Source organism: Macaca mulatta, chromosome 7 (assembly GCF_049350105.2).
Source record: "Macaca mulatta isolate MMU2019108-1 chromosome 7, T2T-MMU8v2.0, whole genome shotgun sequence".
NCBI lineage: Eukaryota > Metazoa > Chordata > Mammalia > Primates > Cercopithecidae > Macaca > Macaca mulatta.
The window spans coordinates 31,529,259-31,553,919 of NC_133412.1; the positions used below are offsets into that span (position 1 = coordinate 31,529,259).

General features: G+C 37.1%; 1 protein-coding gene across 1 annotated transcript in view; it reads left to right on the forward strand.

The window, feature by feature from the left end:
- Positions 1–24,661, forward strand: part of UNC13C (unc-13 homolog C) — a 653,225-nt gene that overhangs the window by 239,152 nt on the left and 389,412 nt on the right. The window contains exons 4-7 of the mRNA XM_015142282.3: positions 2,328–2,406; positions 3,726–3,731; positions 4,916–4,987; positions 18,957–19,176. Of these exons, the coding sequence (XP_014997768.3) occupies positions 2,328–2,406; positions 3,726–3,731; positions 4,916–4,987; positions 18,957–19,176 (377 nt within the window). The remainder of the gene's footprint in view (positions 1–2,327; positions 2,407–3,725; positions 3,732–4,915; positions 4,988–18,956; positions 19,177–24,661) is intronic.

Here is a 24,661-nt window from a genome sequence, read left to right on the forward strand (position 1 = left end):
TTTATAGTTAACATGATTAATAGGTACTGTAGTGAGAAAATATTTATTTATGCATGTTTTAGTTCATTATTGATACTGTTCACAGAGGAGAAAAAGTAGAAACTACTTGGAATGACAGCCTAATATTGGAGCACATGAAACTGGAAGAATCCTTCTAGGTACCCATTCACTTAGCCTTTTTCCATGTATTTGATGTTTTGAATGTGAAAGGGTCAAGTATGAATTGGCAGGGGGTGGGAAGGAATATGGAAAGATGACAGGGGGGAAGCAAGAAGTTACTGATGGAGTAGTGCTGTGTATTCTCAAGGTGGGGCTTAAGAAAAAAAGTTTATCATTCTTTTCCCTTTTCTATTCTGCAGTTTCTTGACATTCAAAAGAGTATGTCACCAATGGTTCTTTCTTGTGATGTACATTCTCAAACTTTGACTCTGTGACTCTCACAGCCCTTCACCTAGAGAGTGCCAATTGTCATCATTCTGGGCAATGGGGGAAATCATATTAGCTACTTTATCATAGAATCAGTGGAGAAAAGGGTCTTTTAAATGTCACCTTTCTCCCTGAACACATTCTCTTCTGTTCTGTTCTTTTCTCTTTTCTTTCATCTTTCTTGACCTCTGCTCCACACGTATTCTATTTCTTTATGATCAAAATTAAGGGGGACATTTAGTTGAAGTGCACAACTCTGAAAATAATTTGTTCATCCTTGACATCTTTCTTACACATTTGCAAAGGTTTTCATATTTCGCACTTCCTGCATTTGATCCTCACTTCCAAGCATATGTTATAGCATGATTACTCTGCATTTATTAATTCATTTTATCTTTTTTACTACTTTGGTTTTTTTTTCTATTGACATGAATTTGATGACACATTTAGTGACTTGCTCAAGACTACCATGTTAGTAGTAGTGGATACCTGAAGAGTGTTGGAGTTAGGATCATGACTACTAAGAAAAATCCAATAAGACTAAGTTTCCTTATATTAAGCTAAGCAGCAAGCACAGAGAGGCCATCTCTCTGCTGGTGGAAAACTGGACTATAAAATGCTATTAATCTATCATTAGCCTTTGTAGCCTGTTACAATGACAGAGACGCCTAGCTATAGCCCAGGGGCATGAACTGTGTTGCTCATGGTGAATAAGCTGACTGTGGGCAAGAGGTCAGCAAGGGGTTTTGTAGTTCAAGTAAGCATAAGGAGAAGTTATCATCAGTAATATTAGCATCTTGTTGGTTATATCAAATGACTGGATTTAATGCAATAAAAAGTCAAATTCAGTGTATCAAACTCATTCTAGAGAAACACAGATTCATGCCTCTTAGAAAATAATTTTAATTGCAAACTAATACATGCTTATTAAAAAATTGAACATTACCAAGTTTGTAACAGTGAGTTTTCTCTTTCTCTTACCAAATCTCACTCCACAGAGGTAACTACAGTTACGGATTTTGTGATTATTCTTCTAGATATTTTCTGTGCATTCATAAACACACAAACACACACACACACATATATATATATTAGTAAGTGTATATATTAGTCAGTATATACATATGTGTGTGTGTGAGTATACTAAACTTACTAATACGCAAACTTGCTTTTTCACTTAACATCTTATGAATATTTTTATCTATACTCACATATGTTTACCTATTTCACTTTAATTATTTTTCTCATTGATTCATTTAATCAATATACTATTGATGAACATGTCAATAACCTAGCTTTTATTGCTATTATTTCAAAGATGCAATAAACATCCGTCTACAACTACTTATTTTAATTCTGTGCATTTACCTGTAGGATGAATTCAGATAAGCAGAACTTGTGGTATAATGGTAATTCCCAATATCTTAAATATGTCCATGACTCTTTGAGACATTTTTCTGGAGTTTAATTTGTGAAGCGGAAGCACACAATAACTGGTATTTTTATAATGAAGGTAATTTATTTAGCACCACAGCCAGACCAAATTGCACCAAAAATGGTTTGGTTCTGTTTTCTCCTGGAGGTAAGAAGTTCCACAGATCTTACATGGTGATTCTTGTCTCTGTGATACTAACAGAAAATAGTGTGTCCATCCAGGTCATGTGTATCTTAAAATTTCAACTATCCAAGAAGATGAGTGGTCAGCAATTGTGGTAGCTACAGTCATTTTTCCTCACTCAACAAAGTCCTAGACGCTTGTATCTTTGCAGCTTTGTGAATTATTTGAAAACTATGGTATCCCTGTCATCTTTTTCACAGACTTTATACCATGAACAGTGGATGTTTTTCTTACAATACGTCATTTTACCCATTGAAATTATTGGTTTTATTTTCTCTTTCAGGGCAGGAGGTGGACTTTACGGTATTGACAGCATGCCAGATCTCCGCAGAAAAAAGACTTTGCCTATTGTCCGAGATGTGGTAAGTTACAACTGTTTACTTCTCTTTGATTGCATGTGTGATTTTTTTTTCTTGCTAAAATGTAATATCCTTCTCATTCACTGTCTAGTCTGTAAATATTTCATGGAATAAAAGTATATGAGGCCAGATGCTATCTGCTGTTATATTTATTATTATTTCTTTAAAATCGATTACTTGGAGGAAATAACTCAAACCTTTTGATAGCTTTTGATATAAGTGGAAATTATAATTAAGTTAATATGACCCTATAATTGGAGCACAAAGAAATCACACAGCATGCCAAGCAAGCGAATAGGCTTTGATGTGTTTAGTGTTATGAATGACCAGAAGTTTAATTCACAACGCTTGAGGCTTTATTTAAACTTCTTCACCTTAACATAGTGAATCTGAATAGTTTATAAAGCAAGCAGATAACATTAATCAATTCTTTATTTTATTATATTAAAGTCAATTCTAGCTAAATTAATAAGCTCTTTTATTTAAAGAAAATCGTGGTTCACTTTGGGAGGCCAAGGTGGGTGGATCACGAGGTCAGGAGATCGAGACCATCCTGGCTAACACGGTGAAACCCCGTCTCTACTAAAAATACAAAAAATTAGCTGGGCGTGGTGGCGGGCTCCTGTAGTCTCAGCTACTCGGGAGCCTGAGGCAGGAGAATGGCGTGAACCCAGGAGGTGGAGCTTGCAGTGAGCCGAGATCGCGCCACTGCACTCCAGCCTGGGTGACAGAGCGAGACTCTATCTCAAAAATAAAAATAAAAAAGAAAAGAAAACCATGGTTTGCAAGTCATTAACATCATTATTACTTCTGATCATGACTCTGAATAAATCTGTTTCCTATATTGAAATATGCTGCCACCACCTTGATAAATGCAAAGAATTGACCATGGCCTGTATTAGATTGTAAAAAAAAAAAAAAAAAAATCATCATGAAAAAGTGTCTCTTCTGTCATCCAAAATGTCTTCACATTTTATACGCCTATTTTTAATATTATATGTGATATGAAAAACGTATTTCCCCCATAAAAAAGTAAATTTTTTTCAGCAACAATTACATAATTTTTTATATCAGTAATTTTTAATTTTGCTAAGAAAGGCTTCATCTGGAGGCCACCACTTTAGTTTTAAAATATAATCCTGACTGAAAAGGTCTTATACTGGAAAGTATAACATATCAGTACATTTAGCTCAGATTTCTGTCCTTACTGTGCGGAAATAATTGCAAAGTGTTAGGCTAATTTAACATTGTTATACTCTTTTCCTACCTTTCATGTGTCTAACTATTTACACTTTGTTTCCTCTCACTTCTGGAATCTTCAGGCCATGGTAAGTGCCTTTCTATTTATTTAATTAATATTTTGCAGTCTTCTCAAACATACATTGCACTTACTCATGGGGTAAAAGAGGGCAAGATGGAGAAATGAAAAGACAGACATACAAGAATAAGAAGTTTGTTCTACAAGAATTTAACATCTGGTTCATTTCTGAAAGAGAAAATTATGTATACAACAGGTGCAAACACAGACCAAAATAGGATACAAATGTAGTTTTAGGGAATATCTTTTTCAGAGATGAAAGATTTTCTTGGGTAAACTCTTGGAGGTAATTCTTCAAGGTAAATGTGGAGATGAGTGGAGAGTGACATTCTTACTCAGGTGTAGGCTGAATTTTATTTTGAGTTAATGACTTTGCAACCCTGAGGAGATACCTATATATCCAGTTGGGTCTTGGGCGATCAAGAATGCGCTATTCCACAATGACGTCTCTTTGCTCCTAATGGGATAGCAGTTTTAATATTCCCATATGGAACTTCTGATTTCCAACGTTCACTATAGCACTGGTGAGTTTCTTGTAATTCATATATTTTGGGTAGGAGTAGGTAGTGGTAGTTATGGTTCTATTTTATGTGGTGAGGAAACTAAAGGGACTTGACTCTTATTTAAGATCACCCAAGTTACCAGCATCAAGTCAAAAAAAAATGAATCTGGATATAACAATTCTCAGCAAATTAAATGGGCACTTAGAAAAAATATCTTGAAAAGATATGGAAGAATATTCTAGGGAACTGTGAACAGCTCAAGAACCATCTAATACTAATTATGATTGAGGGCTATCACCAAAGTCAGGCTGGCTCTCTACCAATGGTTATGTATTCCGAATGAATATATCACAACCACCTTGGGGAATAAGAAAGTTTGAGAAGCCTCTTGCTAGCCTGAGGTGCTTGAGGGGGCTAGTCATCTTGAGGCTGGTCATCTTGCCTTTCTGGGCCTCACTTTCATCATCTATAAAATGTAGGGGCAGGGTTGATGAGCTGTGGGACCTTTCCAGTTTTAATATTGTATGAGTCCATATTCTTTGTGAATCGACTGATTATCAAAATGGCAGGTCCTTACTAACTAAAATATGAACAGCGATAGCTGATATTCTTGCGTTTTCACCTTCTGCTGAGCAGTATAAGCATGTCAACCTCCCTATGTATTAATAAGTCATAATTCTGTTTGTTTTAGACCCTGGCTGCCAGGAAATCTGGACTCTCCCTGGCTATGGTGATTAGGACATCCCTAAATAATGAGGAACTGGTAAGTACAATGTCCATTACTAACTAGATATTCCTCATAACCACAAGGGAGAAACCGTTCTGCTTGAGCTACTCATCTGTGATGTTTAGTCCAATGTTCCAGAAATAACTGGGAGCATGAGGAAAGCCTGACTTCAAACAAACTTCCTCAGGGCATCAGCCAATCATTTTCTTCTCCTCAAATACGCATGAACCTTCCTATCTTGACAAATGCTGTTCAATTCTAACATAGCTTCCCTGTTATTCTCCCCGTGGAAAAGTCCTACTGATTTTTTACGTAGTTTAAGTTTTGCCTCTTTTACAAGGTTTTCCCCAAATATCTTCCTCCCTTCCAGCTGAATGCTTAGTTTCCTCTTCGGAGCTTTTATAGCTTTTTTTTTTTTTTTTTTTGAGACGGAGTCTCGCTCTGTTGCCAGGCTGGAGTGCAGTGACCCATCTTGGCTCACTGCAACCTCTGCCTCCTGGGTTAAAGTGATTCTCCTGCCTCAGCCTCCCTAGTAGCTGGGACTACAGGTGTATGCTACCAGCTAATTTTTGTATTTTTAGTAGAGATGGGGTTTCGCCATGTTGGCCAGGATGGTCTCCATCTCTTAACCTTGTGATCTGCCTGCCTTGGCCTCCCAAAGTGCTGGGATTACAGGCGTGAGCCACCGCACCCGGCCCTTTAATAGCATTTAATCATGACCTCCATATTGTCATATGATTACAAGTGAAGTCAGCTTGGTATGAGTCCCATCTGTGCCACTTAATGAGAATTATTATCTCCCACAAGTTATGTTACTTCTTCAAGCCTGAGTTCTCTCATCTACAAAGTGAAGTGACAAGGAAACTGAGAGGATTAAAGAAGTAGATATATGCTTAACATTCAGCATAGCTTAACAATTAGTAAACATAGTAAACAATACATATGAGCTTCTATTTTATTATTTTTATTACAACTATTTCGATTATTTTGCATACACCTTTTGTTTTAGACTCTGATATCCTTGAGGGTAGCACTATAAGTTGTTTGTTGTTCTTGTTAAATGTTCCTACCACTATTGCTTAGCACACTGTCTGACATGAGGTAGATGTTTGTAAATTCTGATTGAATGAAAGAACCACGCTGATTAGAAGATACAAGTAGGCTGTAATTATTTAGGTCAGGGATTCTTCAATCTGGCTCACTGGAACACTTGAGGGAGCTTTAAAACATACAGTGCTGGGGTCTTATTCTCAGTCACTCTGATTTAATTGGCTTCAGGTGTAGTTTGGGTCAAAGGGATTTTTTTTTTTAAATCCTTGTGTTTTGTACCTGGCATGTTCTGTTCTGGTAAATGTGTCTTGCACACTCTGCTGGGGATTTACTTGAGACAATTTATCTGTGTCCCTCCCTACACTTGGAAACTGATCTATCCTACCTCCCGAATTTTAGCAACTTTGTCATTCTTATAGAATAAAAATTCTGCCAAAAATATTATATTACTCATTTTGACTTTCTATAACTTAACATTTAAACACCATTTTTATGTCTATATTTCTCATTCCCTTCCTTCTTCTTTCTCTCATTGTCGTCTTTCATCCAAATGTCAGTCTTTCCTGGGTTTTTCCATTAGCAAGCTCCCCTACCCAGTATGTATCAGTAAAACAAAGCATATTCATTTGACTATCTGGAGGCTACAACAAGTTGATGCATTTTCTACTGTGCCACAGGAGAAAAAACGTAATTGCATTCTCAGATTATTATTCTTTCTTTCTCCTCATTCTTTTTATGTATTTATTTTTTGCAGACAGAGTCTGGCTCTGTCATCCAAGCTGGAGTGCAGTGGTATGGTCATAGCTCACTGCAGTCTCAACCTCCAGAGCTCACATGATCCTCTGGCCTCTGCCTTCTGGGTAGTTGAGGCTACAGGCATGTGCCACCACACTCAGCTAGTATTTTTAATTTTAGTTTTTAGAGACAGGGTCTTGCTATGTTGCCCAGGCTGGTCTCAAACTCCTGGGCTCAAGCAATTCTTCCACCTCTCAAAGTGCTGGGATTACAGACGTAAGCCACCATGGCCCCCACTTCCTTATTCTTATCCATTAGATTTATGTTGCCATGTAATATTTTGAGTATAGTTTAGGCATAAGACAAAGCGGACATCCTCTGGTGTGGAGAAAGCTGCATATTGCTTGCTGAATCTCAAAACATCTAGTCGTTTTTTTGAGTAAATAATACACGCTGAAGAATTTTATTGATAAACTCCTGCAGTGTTCCTTTCCTATGTTTTAAAACATGGTATTTGATTTGTACTGTTTTCTTTGACATTAGTATTTGAACTAATTCCTTTCACAAGTTAACAGGAAAGCATAGAAATTAGTGGAATGTGGAATGCTACTGTATTTTCTGAGTCCTGAACAGAGAACATATCCTCAATTTAAGGTTAAATCAGCTATTGATCTGCTTTTCAACAACTTAATAATATCACCTTTACTCCTTTAGTTTCAGAAGACCTCAGTAAAAAACTCTGTGTTGGTGGGTTGGTGTTGAATGGATGAACAGAATCCATCAGTTCCCTCTCAAATTCATAAGGCTCATTTCCCTGGGACCCATGCCTCAAAAAGTAAATGAACTATGACTTCTGTACAACAGGCATATTAAATGTCACTCTTGACGAGCTGTCACATTCAGTCATTACACAGGCAACTAACATAAATGCTGTAGCAAATAATTTGCACTTCTTGGTGCTGAAAATCTTCCTAGGCACACTTGATATAAAAGCATAAAATACTTGCTTGCATGTGAAGGGAAATGGCTTAGTGATGTGGAAAACAACCAATGATATCACTTCTGTTTTAATTAAACAAATGTACAGTTTGAAGCTCAGTCATCTCTTCCAAGGACAGAACAGAGTCTAATGCCTGATGCAGGATGACAGTGGGTCACCTAGCACTGCCTCCTCCGCTAACGCTCTGCTGGCCATGGGTGAAGCATCGCCAGTGCCTCCATCCATCACCAACTCCACCTTACCCACAAGGCGCTATTAGGACTGATCGAGAATCTCAGCTCAATAAGCTGTTAAGGATTATGATTTCAGAAAATTTCCATCTAGCTTTGTAACATAGGAAGGACCAACCAATCTAGTATCTAAATACCATAGCAGTAGTCTTCCTGGCACTCCACTATCCATCTCTGTGCTAGTTTCACAGACTGATAATTTCTTAGGTGTGAACCTGACAGTGGGGCAATCAAAGTAGATCCATTCAGTAATTCAGTGCATGCTTATTGACTGTCTGCTGTGTGTCGGGGGTTGTTTCAGGCTGGAAATAAAGTAGGTAACAACTCAGCCAAAAATCTCTACTTTCATGAGGCTTACCATACAGTGGGCGGAGGACTGAGATACTTAATTTTGTATCCACTGTTGCTACAAGTCACATGGAAGCTTCTAGTAGGCAAGAGCGTTTAAACCAAGATAGTCTCAGATGAGGTTTATGGGAAACCAGGTAGAGGGAGGAATGAAAATCACCAAGCATAAGAGGGATCCTAGAGCCCTGTTGGTTCTGTGTGGGTTGAAGGGCGTGTTGAGGCTGGCAGGCTTCTAGGAAGTGTCCATTCTCAGTAAGGGAAAGTTTGTCTAGGATTCACACTTAGTGAAAGGGACTGGCAAGAACTAGATGAGAGGTAATCAGGAGATCAAACCTGAGCCCTATTTCCAGCCTGACACTAGAAAGATAAAATGGAAGGAGAAAGCTGCTCAGAACACCTCTCTGAGACTTCAACTTCAACCAGAGCTGCAGGCTTACAGCACGCCCAGGTACTTCAGACCCCTACTCAGGAGCAGGAACCCTTTCAGGCCACCTGGATAAGTTTTGAAGTGAAAGGGGCCTGAATTAGAATCTCGACTCCACCTCTCACTAGCTTTGACTACTTGTTTCTTCTCAATATTCTGCACCTTCCTGAGACGACTTTGCTTCATCAATAAAATGAAAGTAATAAAAGTTACCTCACAGTTTGTGAGAATTAAAAGAAATAGCTTATGTAGAAAGCCCTTTGTTTAGCCAAACCCTTCCCATTCCTCCTTTTCTCTTTATACACTGGCTGGCATGGCAGGTGGCCATCAGCGCAGTAGGGCAGGAACTTGTGATCGGGTCTGCAGAATACACGCTGAGTCAAATGCCTCCCTGCCCTCTTTGCACCTGAGGGTCAATTTCCTTTCCAGGAAGTACTGACATGGAAGCCAGCAATAATGACACCAAAATAAAAATTATTTCTTGTCTACAAGTATTGCTATTGGTTCCGTTATTCTTCATAAGCGTGGACTTTGGCTTGAGATCCAATGTTGGTCCAGCTCCACAATTTACCTGCTGTGGGGCCTGAGGCAAGTTATGGAAATGTTCATGTCCTTGATTTTCTTATATGTTTACTAATTATATCATATTTTTGCATCTACTTTGCATCATAAGGTAAAAATGGCTATGTTTTTCTGTGTCCTTGAACAATTTTGGCATCAATATTAAACTAGCTTAATAAGCTAAGCGGGGGAGATTTCTTTTTTTCCTTCTCTGGGATGTTCTCTATAAAATAAGTTCTGTATCTTGAAGGACTGGCAAAGCTTGTCCTCCAAAACCACCTGGATATGATAGTTATTTTGAGAGTAATTTTTTGACTATCGAAGCAACTTATTTAATATAGTGATTATGTTCCTTAAGCATTCATTCTTGAGTTAGGCTAGACAATTTATACTTATTCCAGTAAGTTGTCTTGTTTTTGTAAATTTTTGAAATTAATATCATCAAATTGTTTATATGATTATATCATAATTTATATTAAAATGTGTGCCATTTTATCCTGTTATTATTTATTTGTATTTTCTCTCTCTTTTGTAAAATCAAAACTGCAGGAAATTTCTCTGACTTTGCTTTGTTGACTCCATATTATCTCCTTGTTTTCTATTTCATTTATTTATGCTCTTGTCATTTTTAGGTTTTTTTTTATTCTTTGTATTCACCCCAAAACTACTTTTCTAAGTTACAGAGTTGAACATATAGTTATTGATGTTAATGGTTCTTATTAACTACCCCATATACACAAAGTAATATTTGCAACATAAGTGGAGAAAATAAATAATAATCATCATCATCATCTAGCCATGTATCCATTTTTGAGGCATAAGTACGTACTAAAAGTTAATTTTGTTATTAACTATTTTTCACTACACAATTTCCCATGGTTCCCTGACTGACTTTGCTTGTTTACATAAAAGGACAGTAACATGGGATCTATTTATAGGAATGGTCAGCCCCTGCCTCACCTTTGTTTTATAAAATCCTAAACATTCTTCTTCTCTTTTTTTTCCTTCAACTTTTATTTTAAGTTCTGGGATACATGTGCATGATGTGCTGGGATACATGTGCAGGATGTGCTTGTTACACAGGTGTGCCATGGTGGTTTGCTGCTCAGATCAACCCATCACCTTGGTATTAAGCCCAGCATCTATTCGTTAATGTTCCTGATACTCTCCCTCCTCCCACTCCCACTCCCACTCCTGACAGACCCCATTGTGTGTCATTCCCCGCCACATGTCCGTGTGTTCTCATCCTTCAGCTCCCACTAGTAAGTGAGAACATGTGGGGCCTGGTTTTCTGTTCCTGCATTAATTTGCGGCGGATGATGGTTTCCAGCTGCATCCATGTCCCTACAAAGGACATAATCTCATTCCTTTTTATGGCTGTATAGTATTTCATGGTATATATGTAGTATGTTTTTTTTTAAATTAATTTATTATTATTATACTTTAAGTTCTAGGGTACATGTGCATAACATGCAGGTTTGTTACATATGTATACTTGTGCCATGTTGGTGTGCTGCACCCATCAACTCATCAGCACCCATCAACTCGTCATTTACATCAGGTATAACTCCCAATGCAATCCCTCCCCCCTCCCCCCTCCCCATGATAGGCCCTGGTGTGTGATGTTCCCCTTCCTGAGTCCAAGTGATCTCATTGTTCAGTTCCCACCTATGAGTGAGAACATGCGGTGTTTGGTTTTCTGTTCTTGTGATAGTTTGCTAAGAATGATGGTTTCCAGCTGCATCCATGTCCCTACAAAGGACACAAACTCATCCTTTTTGATGGCTGCAGAGTATTCCATGGTGTATATGTGCCACATTTTCTTAATCCAATCTGTCACTGATGGACATTTGGGTTGATTCCAAGTCTTTGCTATTGTGAATAGTGCCGCAATAAACATACGTGTGCATGTGTCTTTATAGCAGCATCATTTATAATCCTTTGGGTATATACCCAGTAATGGGATGGCTGGGTCATATGGTATATCTAGTTCTAGATCCTTGAGGAATCGCCATACTGTTTTCCATAATGGTTGAACTAGTTTACAGTCCCACCAACAGTGTAAAAGTGTTCCTATTTCTCCCCATCCTCTCCAGCACCTGTTGTTTCCTGACTTTTTAATGATCGCCATTCTAACTGGTGTGAGATGGTATCTCATTGTGGTTTTGATTTGCATTTCTCTGATGGCCAGTGATGATGAGCATTTTTTCATGTGTCTGTTGGCTGTATGAATGTCTTCTTTTGAGAAATGTCTGTTCATATCCTTTGCCCACTTTTTGATGGGGTTGTTTGTTTTTTTCTTGTAAATTTGTTTGAGTTCTTTGTAGGTTCTGGATATTAGCCCTTTGTCAGATGAGTAGATTGCAAAAATTTTCTCCCATTCTGTAGGTTGCCTGTTCACTCTGATGGTAGTTTCTTTTGCTGTGCAGAAGCTCTTTAGTTTAATGAGATCCCATTTGTCAATTTTGGCTTTTGCTGCCGTTGCTTTTGGTGTTTTAGACATGAAGTCTTTGCCCATGCCTATGTCCTGAATGGTACTACCTAGGTTTTCCTCTAGGATTTTTATGGTATTAGGTCTAACATTTAAGTCTCTAATCCATCTTGAATTAATTTTCGTATAAGGAGTAAGGAAAGGATCCAGTTTCAGCTTTCTACTTATGGCTAGCCAATTTTCCCAGCACCATTTATTAAATAGGGAATCCTTTCCCCATTTCTTGTTTCTCTCAGGTTTGTCAAAGATCAGATGGCTGTAGATGTGTGGTATAATTTCTGAGGACTCTGTTCTGTTCCATTGGTCTATATCTCTGTTTTGGTACCAGTACCATGCTGTTTTGGTTACTGTAGCCTTGTAGTATAGTTTGAAGTCAGGTAGCGTGATGCCTCCAGCCAGTCTATCACTGATGGACATTTGGGTTGATTCCATGTCTTTGCTATTGTGAATAGTGCTGCAATGAACATATGCATGCATGTATCTTTACAACAGAATGATTTACATTCCTTTGGGTGTATACTCAGTAATGGGATTGCTGGGTCAAGTGGTATTTCTGCCTCTAGATCTCTGAGGAATCTGTCTTCTACAATGATTGAACTAATTTAATTCCCACCAACAGTGTAAAAGGATTCCTTTTGCTCTGCAACCATACCAGCATCTGTTGTTTCTTGACTTTTTAATAATTGCCATTCTGACTGGCGTGAGAAAGCATCTAATTGTGGTTTCAATTTGCATTTTTCTAATGATCAGTGATATTGAGCTTCTTTTCATGTTTTTCTGACTGCATAAGAGTCTTTTTTTGAGAAATTTATGTTCAAGTCCTTTGCCCACTTTTTAATGAGGTTTCTTTCTTTTTTTTTTTTTTTCTTGTAAATTTGTTTAAGTTCCTTATAGAGCTTGGATATTAGACCTTTGTCAGACAGATAGATTGCAAAAATTTTCTCCATTCTTTAGGTTGCATGTTTGCTCTTATGTTAGTTTCTTTTGCTGCAGAGAAGCTATTTAGTTAAATTATATCCCATTTGTCAATTTCTGCTTTTGTTGCAATTGCTTTTGGCATTTTTGTCATGAAATCTTTGCCCGTCACTGTGTCCTGAATGGTACTGCCTAGATTTTCTTCTAGAGTTTTTATAGTTTGGGGGCTTTATATTTAAGTCTTTAATCCATCCTGAGTTAATTTTTGTATATGGTATAAGCAAGTGGTCCAGTTTCAGTTTTCTGCATATGGCTAGCCAGTTCTCTAGCACCACTTATTAAATAGGGAATCCTTTCCTCATTACTTGTTTTTGCCAGGTTTTGTCAGATGGTTGAAGGTGCATGGTCTTGTTTCTTATTTCTCTATTCAATTTCATTGGTCTATTTTTCTGTTCTTATACCAGTACCATGCTGTTTTGACTACTGTATCCTTGTAGTATAGTTCCAAGGTGGGTAGGGTGATGCCTACAACTTTGTTATTTTTACTTAGGATTGTCTTGGCTATTCAGGCTCTTTTTGGTCCCATACAAATTTTAAAATAGTTTCTTCTAATTCTGTGAAAAATGTTCATGGTAGTTTAATGGGAGTAGCATTGAATCTATAAATTACTTTGGGCAGTATGGCCATTTTCACAATATTGATTCTTCCTATCCGTGAGTATGGAATGTTTTTTTGATTTGTTTGTTTCCTTCTAATTTCCTTGAGAAGTAGTTTGTAGTTCTCCTTGAAGAGGTCTTTCCCTTCTTTTGTTAGTGTATCACTAGGTATTTTATTCTTTTTGTAGCAGTTGTAAATGGGAATTTGTTCATAACTTGACTCTCTCTTTGCCTGTTGTTGGTGTATAGAGATGCTAGTCATTTTTGCATGTTGATTTTGTATCCTCAGAGTTTACTGAAGTTACTGATAAACTTAAGCTTTTGGACTGAGACAATGGAATTTTCTAGATATAGGATGATATCCTCTGCAAAAATAATTTGACTTCCTCTCTTCCTATTTGAATATACTTTCTTTCTCTTGCCCAATATCCCTGGCCAGAACTTCCAATACTATGTTGAATAGGAGTGGTAAGAGAGGGCATCCTTGTCTTATGCTGGTTTTAAACTCGTAAGAATGCAGTCTCCACCCCAAGTAGTAAATATTAGACTTTCCACATTAAAATGGCTAAAGTTTCCCCCAGTGGAGAAATCCATATTATTTTTAGTTTCATGTATTTATCAAATTAATTATCTCATACCACCCACATCCCTTGTATACATTTTTATTGAAAGTTTGAATTGGGAAAAAAGAACATTTATAGTACATAAAAAATCTATCATATTTTGTTTTCAGATTATGTTCTGTGTCATAACAAAGGGCTTATGCTATATTGTGCTCTCCTTGAATTAAGGAATCATCTACGTTAGCATTGTTCTGCCCTCTTTCTTTGGACTTACCCCATAAGTTTCGTAGAACGATGTTAATTTATATCTGTTATAAAGCAATAGAAGTGAAAGAAAACTACTTACATTCTCACATAGATAGGAATATAACTTTTAGTCTTCGTTTGTACTTTCTGCTACAAAAAAAATTTACCTGAATAATTTTAGCTTCTACAGTCAATCAATCTTATAGGATGATTACTTAGATGAGCAATCAGTACTGAAATTATGTCTGTTTTTATGCTCAGGATTTTATCCAAGCATTGCTCTGTCTTCACGTTTATAACAAATTTCAAAAATCATATTGTACCTAATGTTTGCTCTGCAAAAATTCTGATGCTTTTGTCCAGAAACAATAACATTTGTACTTTACAGAAGAGCAAACATATTTTTTCTAAAAAGTATCCATCAAGTATATGAAAAATGCCTCAAAACAAGAAGTGTATTTTGTCTTGAAAGTATCAAAATGTGACATTTGGGGGGTATAGGAAAGGTATGGCTTACATAATCTCACGAGGAGGATTATTTCCTCCCCAGGATGAGGAGGAAAATAGAACTTCATATGTTAGTCACTGGTTAACACAGAAAGGAAAAAGGAGAGAAATAATGTGGCAAATTGAGGCAGACAAGCTTTGTTCCTGTTATAATTATTAACAGTTGGTAGATTAGAATATTGATGGTCTGAAAACACTAGTCATTGCTCTTGGCAGGAAGCCTGATTCCTTTATATCTCAGGCTCATTTTAGTTTCCTCAGGTAGTGATGAATAGAAAAGGCAATTCATTTCCTTCCAGTGTCCTAATTGTTCCAAAAGTGATATATTAGTGCAACTTGCTTTAAATTTATTTGTTGGAGAAGAAAGTTCTAAAAAAATATTTGCTAGGGTGTAGTCTATAGGTTGTACTTGCCTACAAAGGCTTATCAGAATGTGAAAACATTCCTTACTCATTTCTACAGGTTAACAAGATGTCTATACATAGCAGAAAAAAATTGCCTTCTTTGTTGGAATCACTTAAGCAATGTGAAAATAACGGTTTTTTTTTTTTTTCTAATTGCAAGAGTATTACATCCTGTCTATACATAAAAAAGAATACGGGAAGGATATGTATGAAATAATGCCTAACTTTAAAAGGCTAAATTGAATATTTTTATTATTTATATTAGTGCCTTTCTGTTTTATAAATTATTTTTACAATGAGCATGCATTTTATTATAATCCTAAAATACGTATTTTTAGAAAAATACATTTTTGTTGTAGAACATTTGAAAAGTTGTAGAAGATTTGTAAAGTTTAGAAACATTTAAAATAGAATAGGAGCTGATGAGAACACATGGACACAGAGGGGAACAACACACACTGCAGCCTGTCGGAGGGTGGGGGTGGGAGGAGGGAGAGCAGCAGGGAGAATAGCTAATGGATGCTGGGCTTAATACCTGGGTGGTGGGATGATCTATGCAGCAAACCACCATGGCACATGTTTACTTATGTAACCTGCACATCCTGCACATGTACCCCTGTACTTAAAATAAAATTTAGAAATTTAAAAAATTAACTAGATTAGCAGCAAGTCACTCATTTTGCCATATCCCGCTGTCCTTGGGTCCTAATTCTAGTAACTAGGTTTTTACTTGTTCTAAGGACCTCCATATGTCTGATTCCAAGTAGTTTACCTAGGCCAGAGACCCTCTCCTGATAACATCCTCAGTTCCATCCTTCAGCTCTTATCTATAGCTGATGATTAATCTGCCTGCCCTAAGTGTTACTTTTTTTTTTAATGGTTTTTCATCCCTTCAATCTGATTCCTAATGGTAAACTATAGACTTCATTTGCTTCCATCAATGGCAAATTTTGGGGTTTCCCCTTGTTTTCCTCTGCCATGCTTTTATTTAGTGCTTCTTGCTCTTTTCACCTTATTCCACACAAAAACCCCACACTTTTTCCTTCTTATAATCTTATTTCATCTTGCCTGATTTTGCTGCCGAGAAAACAGCTTTCTCCAAGATGCATTATCACCCTGAAATACCAGAATCCCCTATTATGAGATTATTTGTGTATGATTTTCCTACCTATTTCATGTTCCTAAACTATCAGCTCAGAATATACTTTGCTGAAAAAAGAATGGTTTTGTATGGCATTTATTTTAGAGTAGAGTAATTTTCAGCTTTGATAAACACATGCCCATACCCCCAAAAGTCAAGAGTGAAAAGGATTCATCATTCCCTAAAGTGTTAAGCCCTTATTAGAGGGGATATATACCCTCTGGTAGGTCGTCTAATGTTTAATGTTTTTCTCTAACTTTAATAACTTTTAAATATTGGCATTTATTTCAGTGCCCCATTCAATTGCTTTTCAATGGGCTGTCTAGTAAATGTTTCATATTTCTTATTTTCAGAAATTAGCTTCACTCTCCCTTTGCAAGAAATGAATTATGGCTCCTTAGCCAAACCAAACAAAACATTTTAATGAAATCTGCTCGGCTGTTTATTCAGAACTTTTACTTGTTTTCCTCCAGTCTGTTTAATTTTTTAGCAGGGTTATTTATTTTTATTACTCCTACTATAACCTATGGACTTAGAGTACTGACTATATATCACTCGACTTCAGTAAAAGCAAAGTGGACATACAGAATTAGATCATATATATTAATTATTTACTTAATCTTGAAATATGTGAATAAGTTCGTGATCAAAAACAACCTTATTCCCAACTCTGCTTTCTTCATTTATGTAAGGTACATTACTTACTTTTCTTGTGTTCATTAGCAGACTCTGTTTTATTCCCACTCAGTATTCCATGTAATTAGAATATTTTATTATTCTATTTTTATTTTTTTTTCCATTAAAACAAATGAGTTGCCTGATGCAACTGCAAGTATATAAATTAATTCCCTTCCTAATTTTTCTTCTAGACCACAAATGCTACATTACACACACAAACACACACACAGCCCCTCAGCCCAATTAGAACAGGAGACTCTGTCTGTGGGTAGCTAATGAAAAATCTGTTATGCCAAGGATTATTTCATTTGTTTTAATGATAGTGAAGATACTCGCTATGCTAGGTATTAAAGAGGAGGCAAAGGTGAATAATACATGCTTCTAATTCTCAAAGAACTCTTAACAGTTCTTTATAAGACATCTTCATTATAAAATGAAGCCAGGAGATTTACTTGTTTCAGACACTCTTTATTGAAAGGTGATGGATCCAGTTGTTCTATCTGAATAAACCCTAATATTAGGGTCTTCCACTTGAGTGATGCCCGAATTTGACCATACTGCTGCTCTGTAGACTCACGTGAAGTATAAAGAGCTCTGGATTGACCAGTCCCTTATCTAATAGCAAGGATGGATCTAACCATTCAAAATTAGGAACATTCTTACTGAGGCTTCATTCCCTGGTAGGGGACCTCCCAGTACCATTACCAAACATATTCTGGGAAAGCACAGAGTGAGAGTAATATAATAATAAAGGGAAATACGCTGTTACCATACTGTGGAATTGAAAGTTAGTCATTTCAACACTGTGGGAAAATATTCTGAAATGAGATTTGAGGATAATTAATGCAAACTATAAATGCTTCCCTTCTAGTATGACTTATCCGCTGGGCTCCTACAGGGTTTATGTAAATATCCATTCATTCTGCATCAGGCAGTTGTGTGAAATTATCTGTAAATGTAACCTCTGAGAGTGCTGGTCTTTCTCTCAGGAAGTCACCTGCTTTGTGGGATATGAGAAGCGTAGAAAAGGACTCATGTAACCAATTCTCTTTTCTATTGGCCTGTGTTTATTGTTGGTGGTGTTTTTTTTTTTTTCAATCCAGCATCAATACTAAGTATTTATTTGGTGTTTTGAAGCCTATAGACTACTTCTGTTATCATTATACAATTTGATCTTCAAAGTAATAGCATTTTAAGCAGAGCAGAGGAGGAGGGTGAGTCTTAGAGCCCTTACATCTCTCTGTAGATTACAAGATTCATAAGTGGCAGAACGTTTATTCATTAAAAGAAATGTACCTCTACTATGTTCCAGGGGCAGTGATAAGCTGTTTAGGCACTAAGAAGGAAAACATGGAAGACAGTTCCTGCTTATAGAGGCCCCTTTTAAATATCACGTGGTTGGGCCTAGGAGAACTCAGATCTCCCAGCTACTTGTCCAATAGATTTTTTTCACCTCACTTATCATTAGAGAGTCCTTCCATGTGCTATTAGAAACTATTTCCTTTTAAAATATAAATCATCATGGGAGAGTGCCTCATTTGACCTTATCTACTACTGATGCTTTCTTATGAATTAGGTGGTAAGATCCTTCCCAGGTGATAGGTGCTGAAAGCAAATTTCCTGCAGATTGAATGACAGAAGCATTCCTTGGGGCTGAGGAGGGGTGAAGTATCAGGGAGGACAAGGGAGTCAGGAAATAACCACCTGGGTAGAAAGTAAAAGAGGTGTGGGGTTTATAGCAAAGCAGGGACTTAGACATCCTCAAGTCATTAGACCTGTGTGCTGCTGGGAAAGAAGCTGCAGACATTGGAGCTCAGTCCAGTCTGGAAGATTAGGGAGTTCTTTGTGTACAGATAACTGAATCGGGCCCTAAAACATGGAGAGAAGAATAAGTTAGCAGAGTTATTATGCTTACTGTCATGACTTGAATCAATGATCAAGGGGTTCTCTCAAAATAGCATTTTCAGAGAAAAGTGATAAAATGATTCATTTTACTATGAAACAATTCAAATCCACTGACTTGGCGGTACACTGGTAACTTCTCTCATGTTCACAGAAAATGCACGTCTTCAAGAAGACCTTGCAGGCATTGATCTACCCTATGTCTTCTACCACCCCACACAATTTTGAGGTCTGGACAGCTACCACGCCCACCTACTGTTATGAATGTGAGGGGCTCCTGTGGGGCATTGCAAGGCAAGGCATGAAGTGTCTGGAGTGCGGAGTGAAATGCCACGAAAAGTGTCAGGACCTGCTAAACGCTGACTGCTTGCAGAGTGAGTACTTGGTTTGGCTGACAAAGTGGTAGGCAGAGCCTGCCTTATTCCATCTGTTTCATGTTAAATCACTTCAACTCTTGCCGGTTGTCAACAAATCCTACCCGCTCCCCTCCCACCACTTACACAAAGACACACCATAATGTCCATCAAATCATAGTTGATGATGCAGTCTGACAGTGTTGAGCTAGGCGCTGTTAGAATCCTCAGGGTGAGTACCTGGAGTGAAATTGCACTCTCATCCAGTATAAACCTTCACAGTGACTTCCTATCTATTTTCTTACTCATACATCCTAATAGCTCCATGAGGTAAGTGGGAATATGTAAAATCAGGTTCCCCAAACAGTGCTCAAGACATGCTCCTGCACTGGCAGCAACTGGAATTCTTTTTTCAAGCCTGTCTGGTGCCTCTCTGGCAGGATCCATGTCCTTCTACAGTTCCTGCACAGGCCTTGGAAATGGGATGTCTTGGGTTTGACTGTCAACAACAAATGTAACTTACCAGATATGTGACTTTGAGAAAACATTTTTACTTCTTGAGGCTTTATTTTTCTCCACTCTATGGGCAGAAATAACAAAATTTACCTTAGAAGGTTATTGGAAAGGCTAAATGTAATAGTCTCTGCTAAGAGCCTGGAACACGGTAGATGCTCAATAAATATTAATGACTTTCCATCCTTTCACACTCTTGAATGAGTACATGCCACTTTGATTTTTATATGTTACCTTAAATTTTTTATTTCCAAAAAAATCCTTTATTTGCTACTTTAGATCTAGAAATGCTGATGCATCACATTCTAAAATACACATAATTGACTTTTCACTACTCTATTTATTTGGTAGTATTGCTTAAAAATTGGAAAAACTTGTATTTCAACATGATGTTCATTTGCAAATCATATTATTTTCACATCTAAATATTGTGCCCTCTATTTATTGTTTATATGGATGTAGTCAATGTAAGATATGTAGATAGCTTGACACTGAAGGGAGGGGAAGAGGAAAATGTGAAAGATTAAATCAGAATTGCTGTCACAGCTGATTTGTAGTCATGATCATATACATTCTAAAGTTTTCTCTACTTGATTAGTATTCTCCATACAAGATCAGATCAGATTGAGGCTATGTTAATGGTAACAAGTGCATTTTTTTAAGCAAAACAAGTGGTATTCTTTTTTTGAAAAATAAAAAGTATAGTTAAGAATAAATATTTTAAAGGAAGGGGAATTGACTTGATATTACTCATTGAATTTACATGCAAAATCTCATAATCCAATTAATATTCAGCCCAATTGTTTAAAAAGTGAATTGCATACAGGCATCTTAAGAAATAAGCATATTAGGGCAATGACATTTAAGAAAATAGAAAACACACTGTCATCTAAAAAAAAAATGACTTAAATTCCTTAGAGAAAAAAATGATGCTGCTCATACCTAAGAAATGAATTCATTCTTCTAGTCTTTCGGAAAGGACAGATGCTAGCCATTCATTAAACTTTAGAAACATGTTCATAATCTATTTCCATTTCTCAAAACAACATTTATTATTTCATATTTGTTAAATAAATTATGCAATTCAAAATTTTCTTTGACATTCATTAAAATGCACATGTAAATTGGAAGACTCAAAAATAGTGCAGAACAATGAAGGTGGGTATGCATGTCCCAGGGAGGGTTTTTTTTTTTTTTTTTGGTTAGGATTATTATTTTATTTATTTATTTTTTATTATACTTTAAGTTCTAGGGTATACGTGCACAATGTGCAGGTTTGTTACATATGTATACATGTGCCATGTTGGTGTGCTGCACCTATTAACTCGTCATTTACATTAGGTATATCTTCTAATGCTATCCCTCCCCTCTCCTCTCCCCACAATAGGACCCGGTGTGTGATGATCCAGTTCCTGTGTCCAAGTGATCTCATTGTTCAATTCCCATCTATGAGTGAGAACATGTGGTGTTTGGTTTTCTGTTCTTGCGATAGTTTGCTGAGAATGATGATTTCCAGCTGCATCCATGTCCCTAGAAAGAACACGAACTCATCCTTTTTTATGACTGCATAGTATTCCACGGTGTATATGTGCCACATTTTCTTAATCCAGTCTGTCACTGATGGACATTTGGGTTGATTCCAAGTCTTTGCTATTGTGAATAGTGCCACAATAAACATACGGGTGCATGTGTCTTTATAGCAACATGACTTATAATCCTTTGGGTATATCCCCAGTAATGGGATGACTGGGTCAAGTGGTATTTCTAGTTCTAGATCATTGAGGAATCGCCACACTGTTTTCCACAATGGTCGAACTAATTTACAGTCCCACCAACAGTGTAAAAGTGTTCCTATTTCTCCACATCCTCTCCAGCACCTGTTGTTTCCTGATTTTTTAATGATTGCCATTCTAACTGGTGTGAGATGGTATCTCATTGTGGTTTTGATTTGCATTTCTCTGATGGCAAGTAATGATGAGCATTTTTTCATGTGTCTGTTGGCTGTATGAATGTCTTCTTTTGAGAAATGTCTGTTCATATCCTTTGCCCACTTTTTGATGGGGTCGTTTGCTTTTTTCTTATAAATTTGATTGAGTTCTTTATAGGTTCTGGATATTAGCCCTTTGTCAGATGAGTAGATTGCAAAAATTTTTTCCCATTCTGTAGGTTGCCTGTTCACTCTGATGGTAGTTTCTTTTGCTGTGCAGAAGCTCTTTAGTTTAATGAGATCCCATTTGTCAATTTTGGCTTTTATTGCCATTGCTTTTGGTGTTTTAGACATGAAGTCCTTGCTCATGCCTATGTCCTGAAAGGTATTAGCTAGGTTTTCTTCTAGAGTTTTTATGGTTTTAGGTCTAACATTTAAATCTCTAATCCATCTTGAATTAATTTTCGTATAAGGAGTAAGGAAATGATCCAGTTTCACCTTTCTACTTGTGGCTAGCCAATTTTCCCAGCACCATTAATTAAATAGGGAATCCTTTCCCCGTTTCTTATTTTTCTCAGGTTTATCAAAGATCAGATGGTTGTAGATGTGTGGTATTATTTCTGAGGACTCTGTTCTGTTCCATTGGTCTATATCTCTGTTTTGGTATCAGTACCATGCTGTTTTGGTTACTATAGCCTTGTAGTATAGTTTGAAGTCAGGTAGCATGATGCCTCCAGCTTTGTTTTTTTGGCTTAGGATTGTCTTGGCAATGCGGGCTCTTTTTTGGTTCCATATGAACTTTAAAGCAGTTTTTTCCACTTCTGTGAAGAAACTCATTGGTAGCTTGATGGGGATGGCATTGAATCTATAAATTACCTTGGGCAGTATGGCCATTTTCACAATATTGATTCTTCCTATCCATGAGCATGGTATGTTCCTCCTTTTGTTTGTGTTCTCTTTTATTTCACTGAGCAGTAATTTGTAGTTCTCCTTGAAGAGATCCTTTACATCCCTTGTAAGTTGGATTTCTAGGTATTTGATTCTCTTTGAAGCTATTGTGAACGGGAGTTCAGTCATGATTTGGCTCTCTGTTTGTTCGTTACTGGTGGATAAGAATGCTTGTGATTTTTTCACATTGATTTTGTATCCTGAGACTTTGCTGAAGTTGCTTGTCAGCTTAAGGAGATTTTGGGCTGAGATGATGGGGTTTTCTAAATATACAATCATGTCATCTGCAAAGAGGGACAATTTGAGTTCTTCTTTTCCTAACTGAATATCCTTTATTTCTTTCTCTTGCCTGATTGCCCCAACCAGAACTTCCAACACTATGTTGAATAGGAGTGGTGAGAGAGGGCATCCATGACTTGTGCCAGTTTTCAAAGGGAATGCTTCCAGTTTCTGCCCATTCAGTATGATATTGGCTGTGGGTTTGTCATAAGTAGCTCTTATTATTTTGAGATACATTGCATCAATACCGAATTTATTGAGAGTTTTTAGCATGAAGGGCTGTTGAATTTTGTCAAAGGCCTTTTCTGCATCTATTGAGATAATCATGTGGTTTTTGTATTTGATTCTGTTTATATGCTGGATTACATTTATTGATTTGCATATGTTGAACCAGCCTTGCATCCCAGGGATGAAACCCACTTGATCATGGTGGATAAGCTTTTTGATGTGCTTGGTTCGGTTTGCCAGTATTTTATTGAGAATTTTTGCATTGATGTTCATCAGGGATATTGGTCTAAACTTCTCTTTTTTTGTGGTGTCTCTGCCAGGCTTTGGTATCAGGATGATGTTGGCGTCATAAAATGAGTTAGGGGGGATTCCCTCCTTTTCTATTGATTGAAATAGTTTCAGAAGGAATGATACCAACTCCTCCTTGTACCTCTGGTAGAATTCAGCTGTGAATCTGTCTGGTCCTGGACTTTTTTTGGTTGGTAGGCTATTAATTATTGCCTCAATTTCAGAGCCTGCTATTGGTCTATTCAGGGATTCAACTTCTTCCTGGTTTAGTCTTGGAAGAGTGTACATGTCCAGGAAATTATCCAATTCTTCTAGGTTTTCCAGTTTTTTTTGCGTAGAGGTGTTTATAGTATTCTCTGATGGTAGTTTGTATTTCTGTGGGGTCGGTGGTGATATCCCCTTTATCATTTTTAATTGCATCTATTTGATTCTTCTCTCTTTTCTTCTTTATTAGTCTTGCTAGTGGTCTGTCAATTTTGTTGATCTTTTCAAAAAACCAGCTCCTGGATTCACTGATTTTGTGGAGGGTTTTTTGTGTCTCTATCTCCTTCAGTTCTGCTCTGATCTTAGTTATTTCTTGCCTTCTGCTAGCTTTTGAAAGTGTTTGCTTTTGCTTCTCTATTTCTTTTAATTGTGATGTTAGGTTGTCAATTTTAGGTCTTTCCTGCTTTCTCTTGTGGGCATTTAGTGCTATAAATTTCCCTCTACCCACTGCTTTAAATGTGTCCCAGAGATTCTGGTATGTTGTATCTTTGTTCTCATTGGTCTCAAAGAACATCTTTATTTCTACCTTCATTTTGTTATGTACCCAGTAGTCATTCAGGAGCAGGTTGTTCAGTTTCCATTTAGTTGAGTGGTTTTGATTGAGTTTCTTAGTCCTGAGTTCTAGTTTTATTGCACTGTGGTCTAAGAGACAGTTTGTTATAATTTCTGTTCTTTTACATTTGCTGAGGAGTGCTTTACTTCCAACTATGTGGTCAATTTTGGAGTAAGTGCAATGTGGTGCTGAGAAGAATGTATATTCTGCTGATTTGGGGTGGAGAGTTCTGTAGATGTCTATTAGATTCGGTTGGTGCAGAGTTGAGCTCAGTTCCTGGATATCCTTGTTAACTTTCTGTCTCATTGATCTGTCTAATGTTGACAGTGGGGGTGTTAAAGTCTCCCATTATTATTGTATGGGAGTCTAAGTCTCTTTGTAAGTCTCTAAGGACTTGCTTTATGAATCTGGGTGCTCCTGTATTGGGTGCATATGTATTTAGGATAGTTAGTTCTTCTTGTTGAATTAATCCCTTTACCATTATGTAATGACCTTCTTTGTCTCTG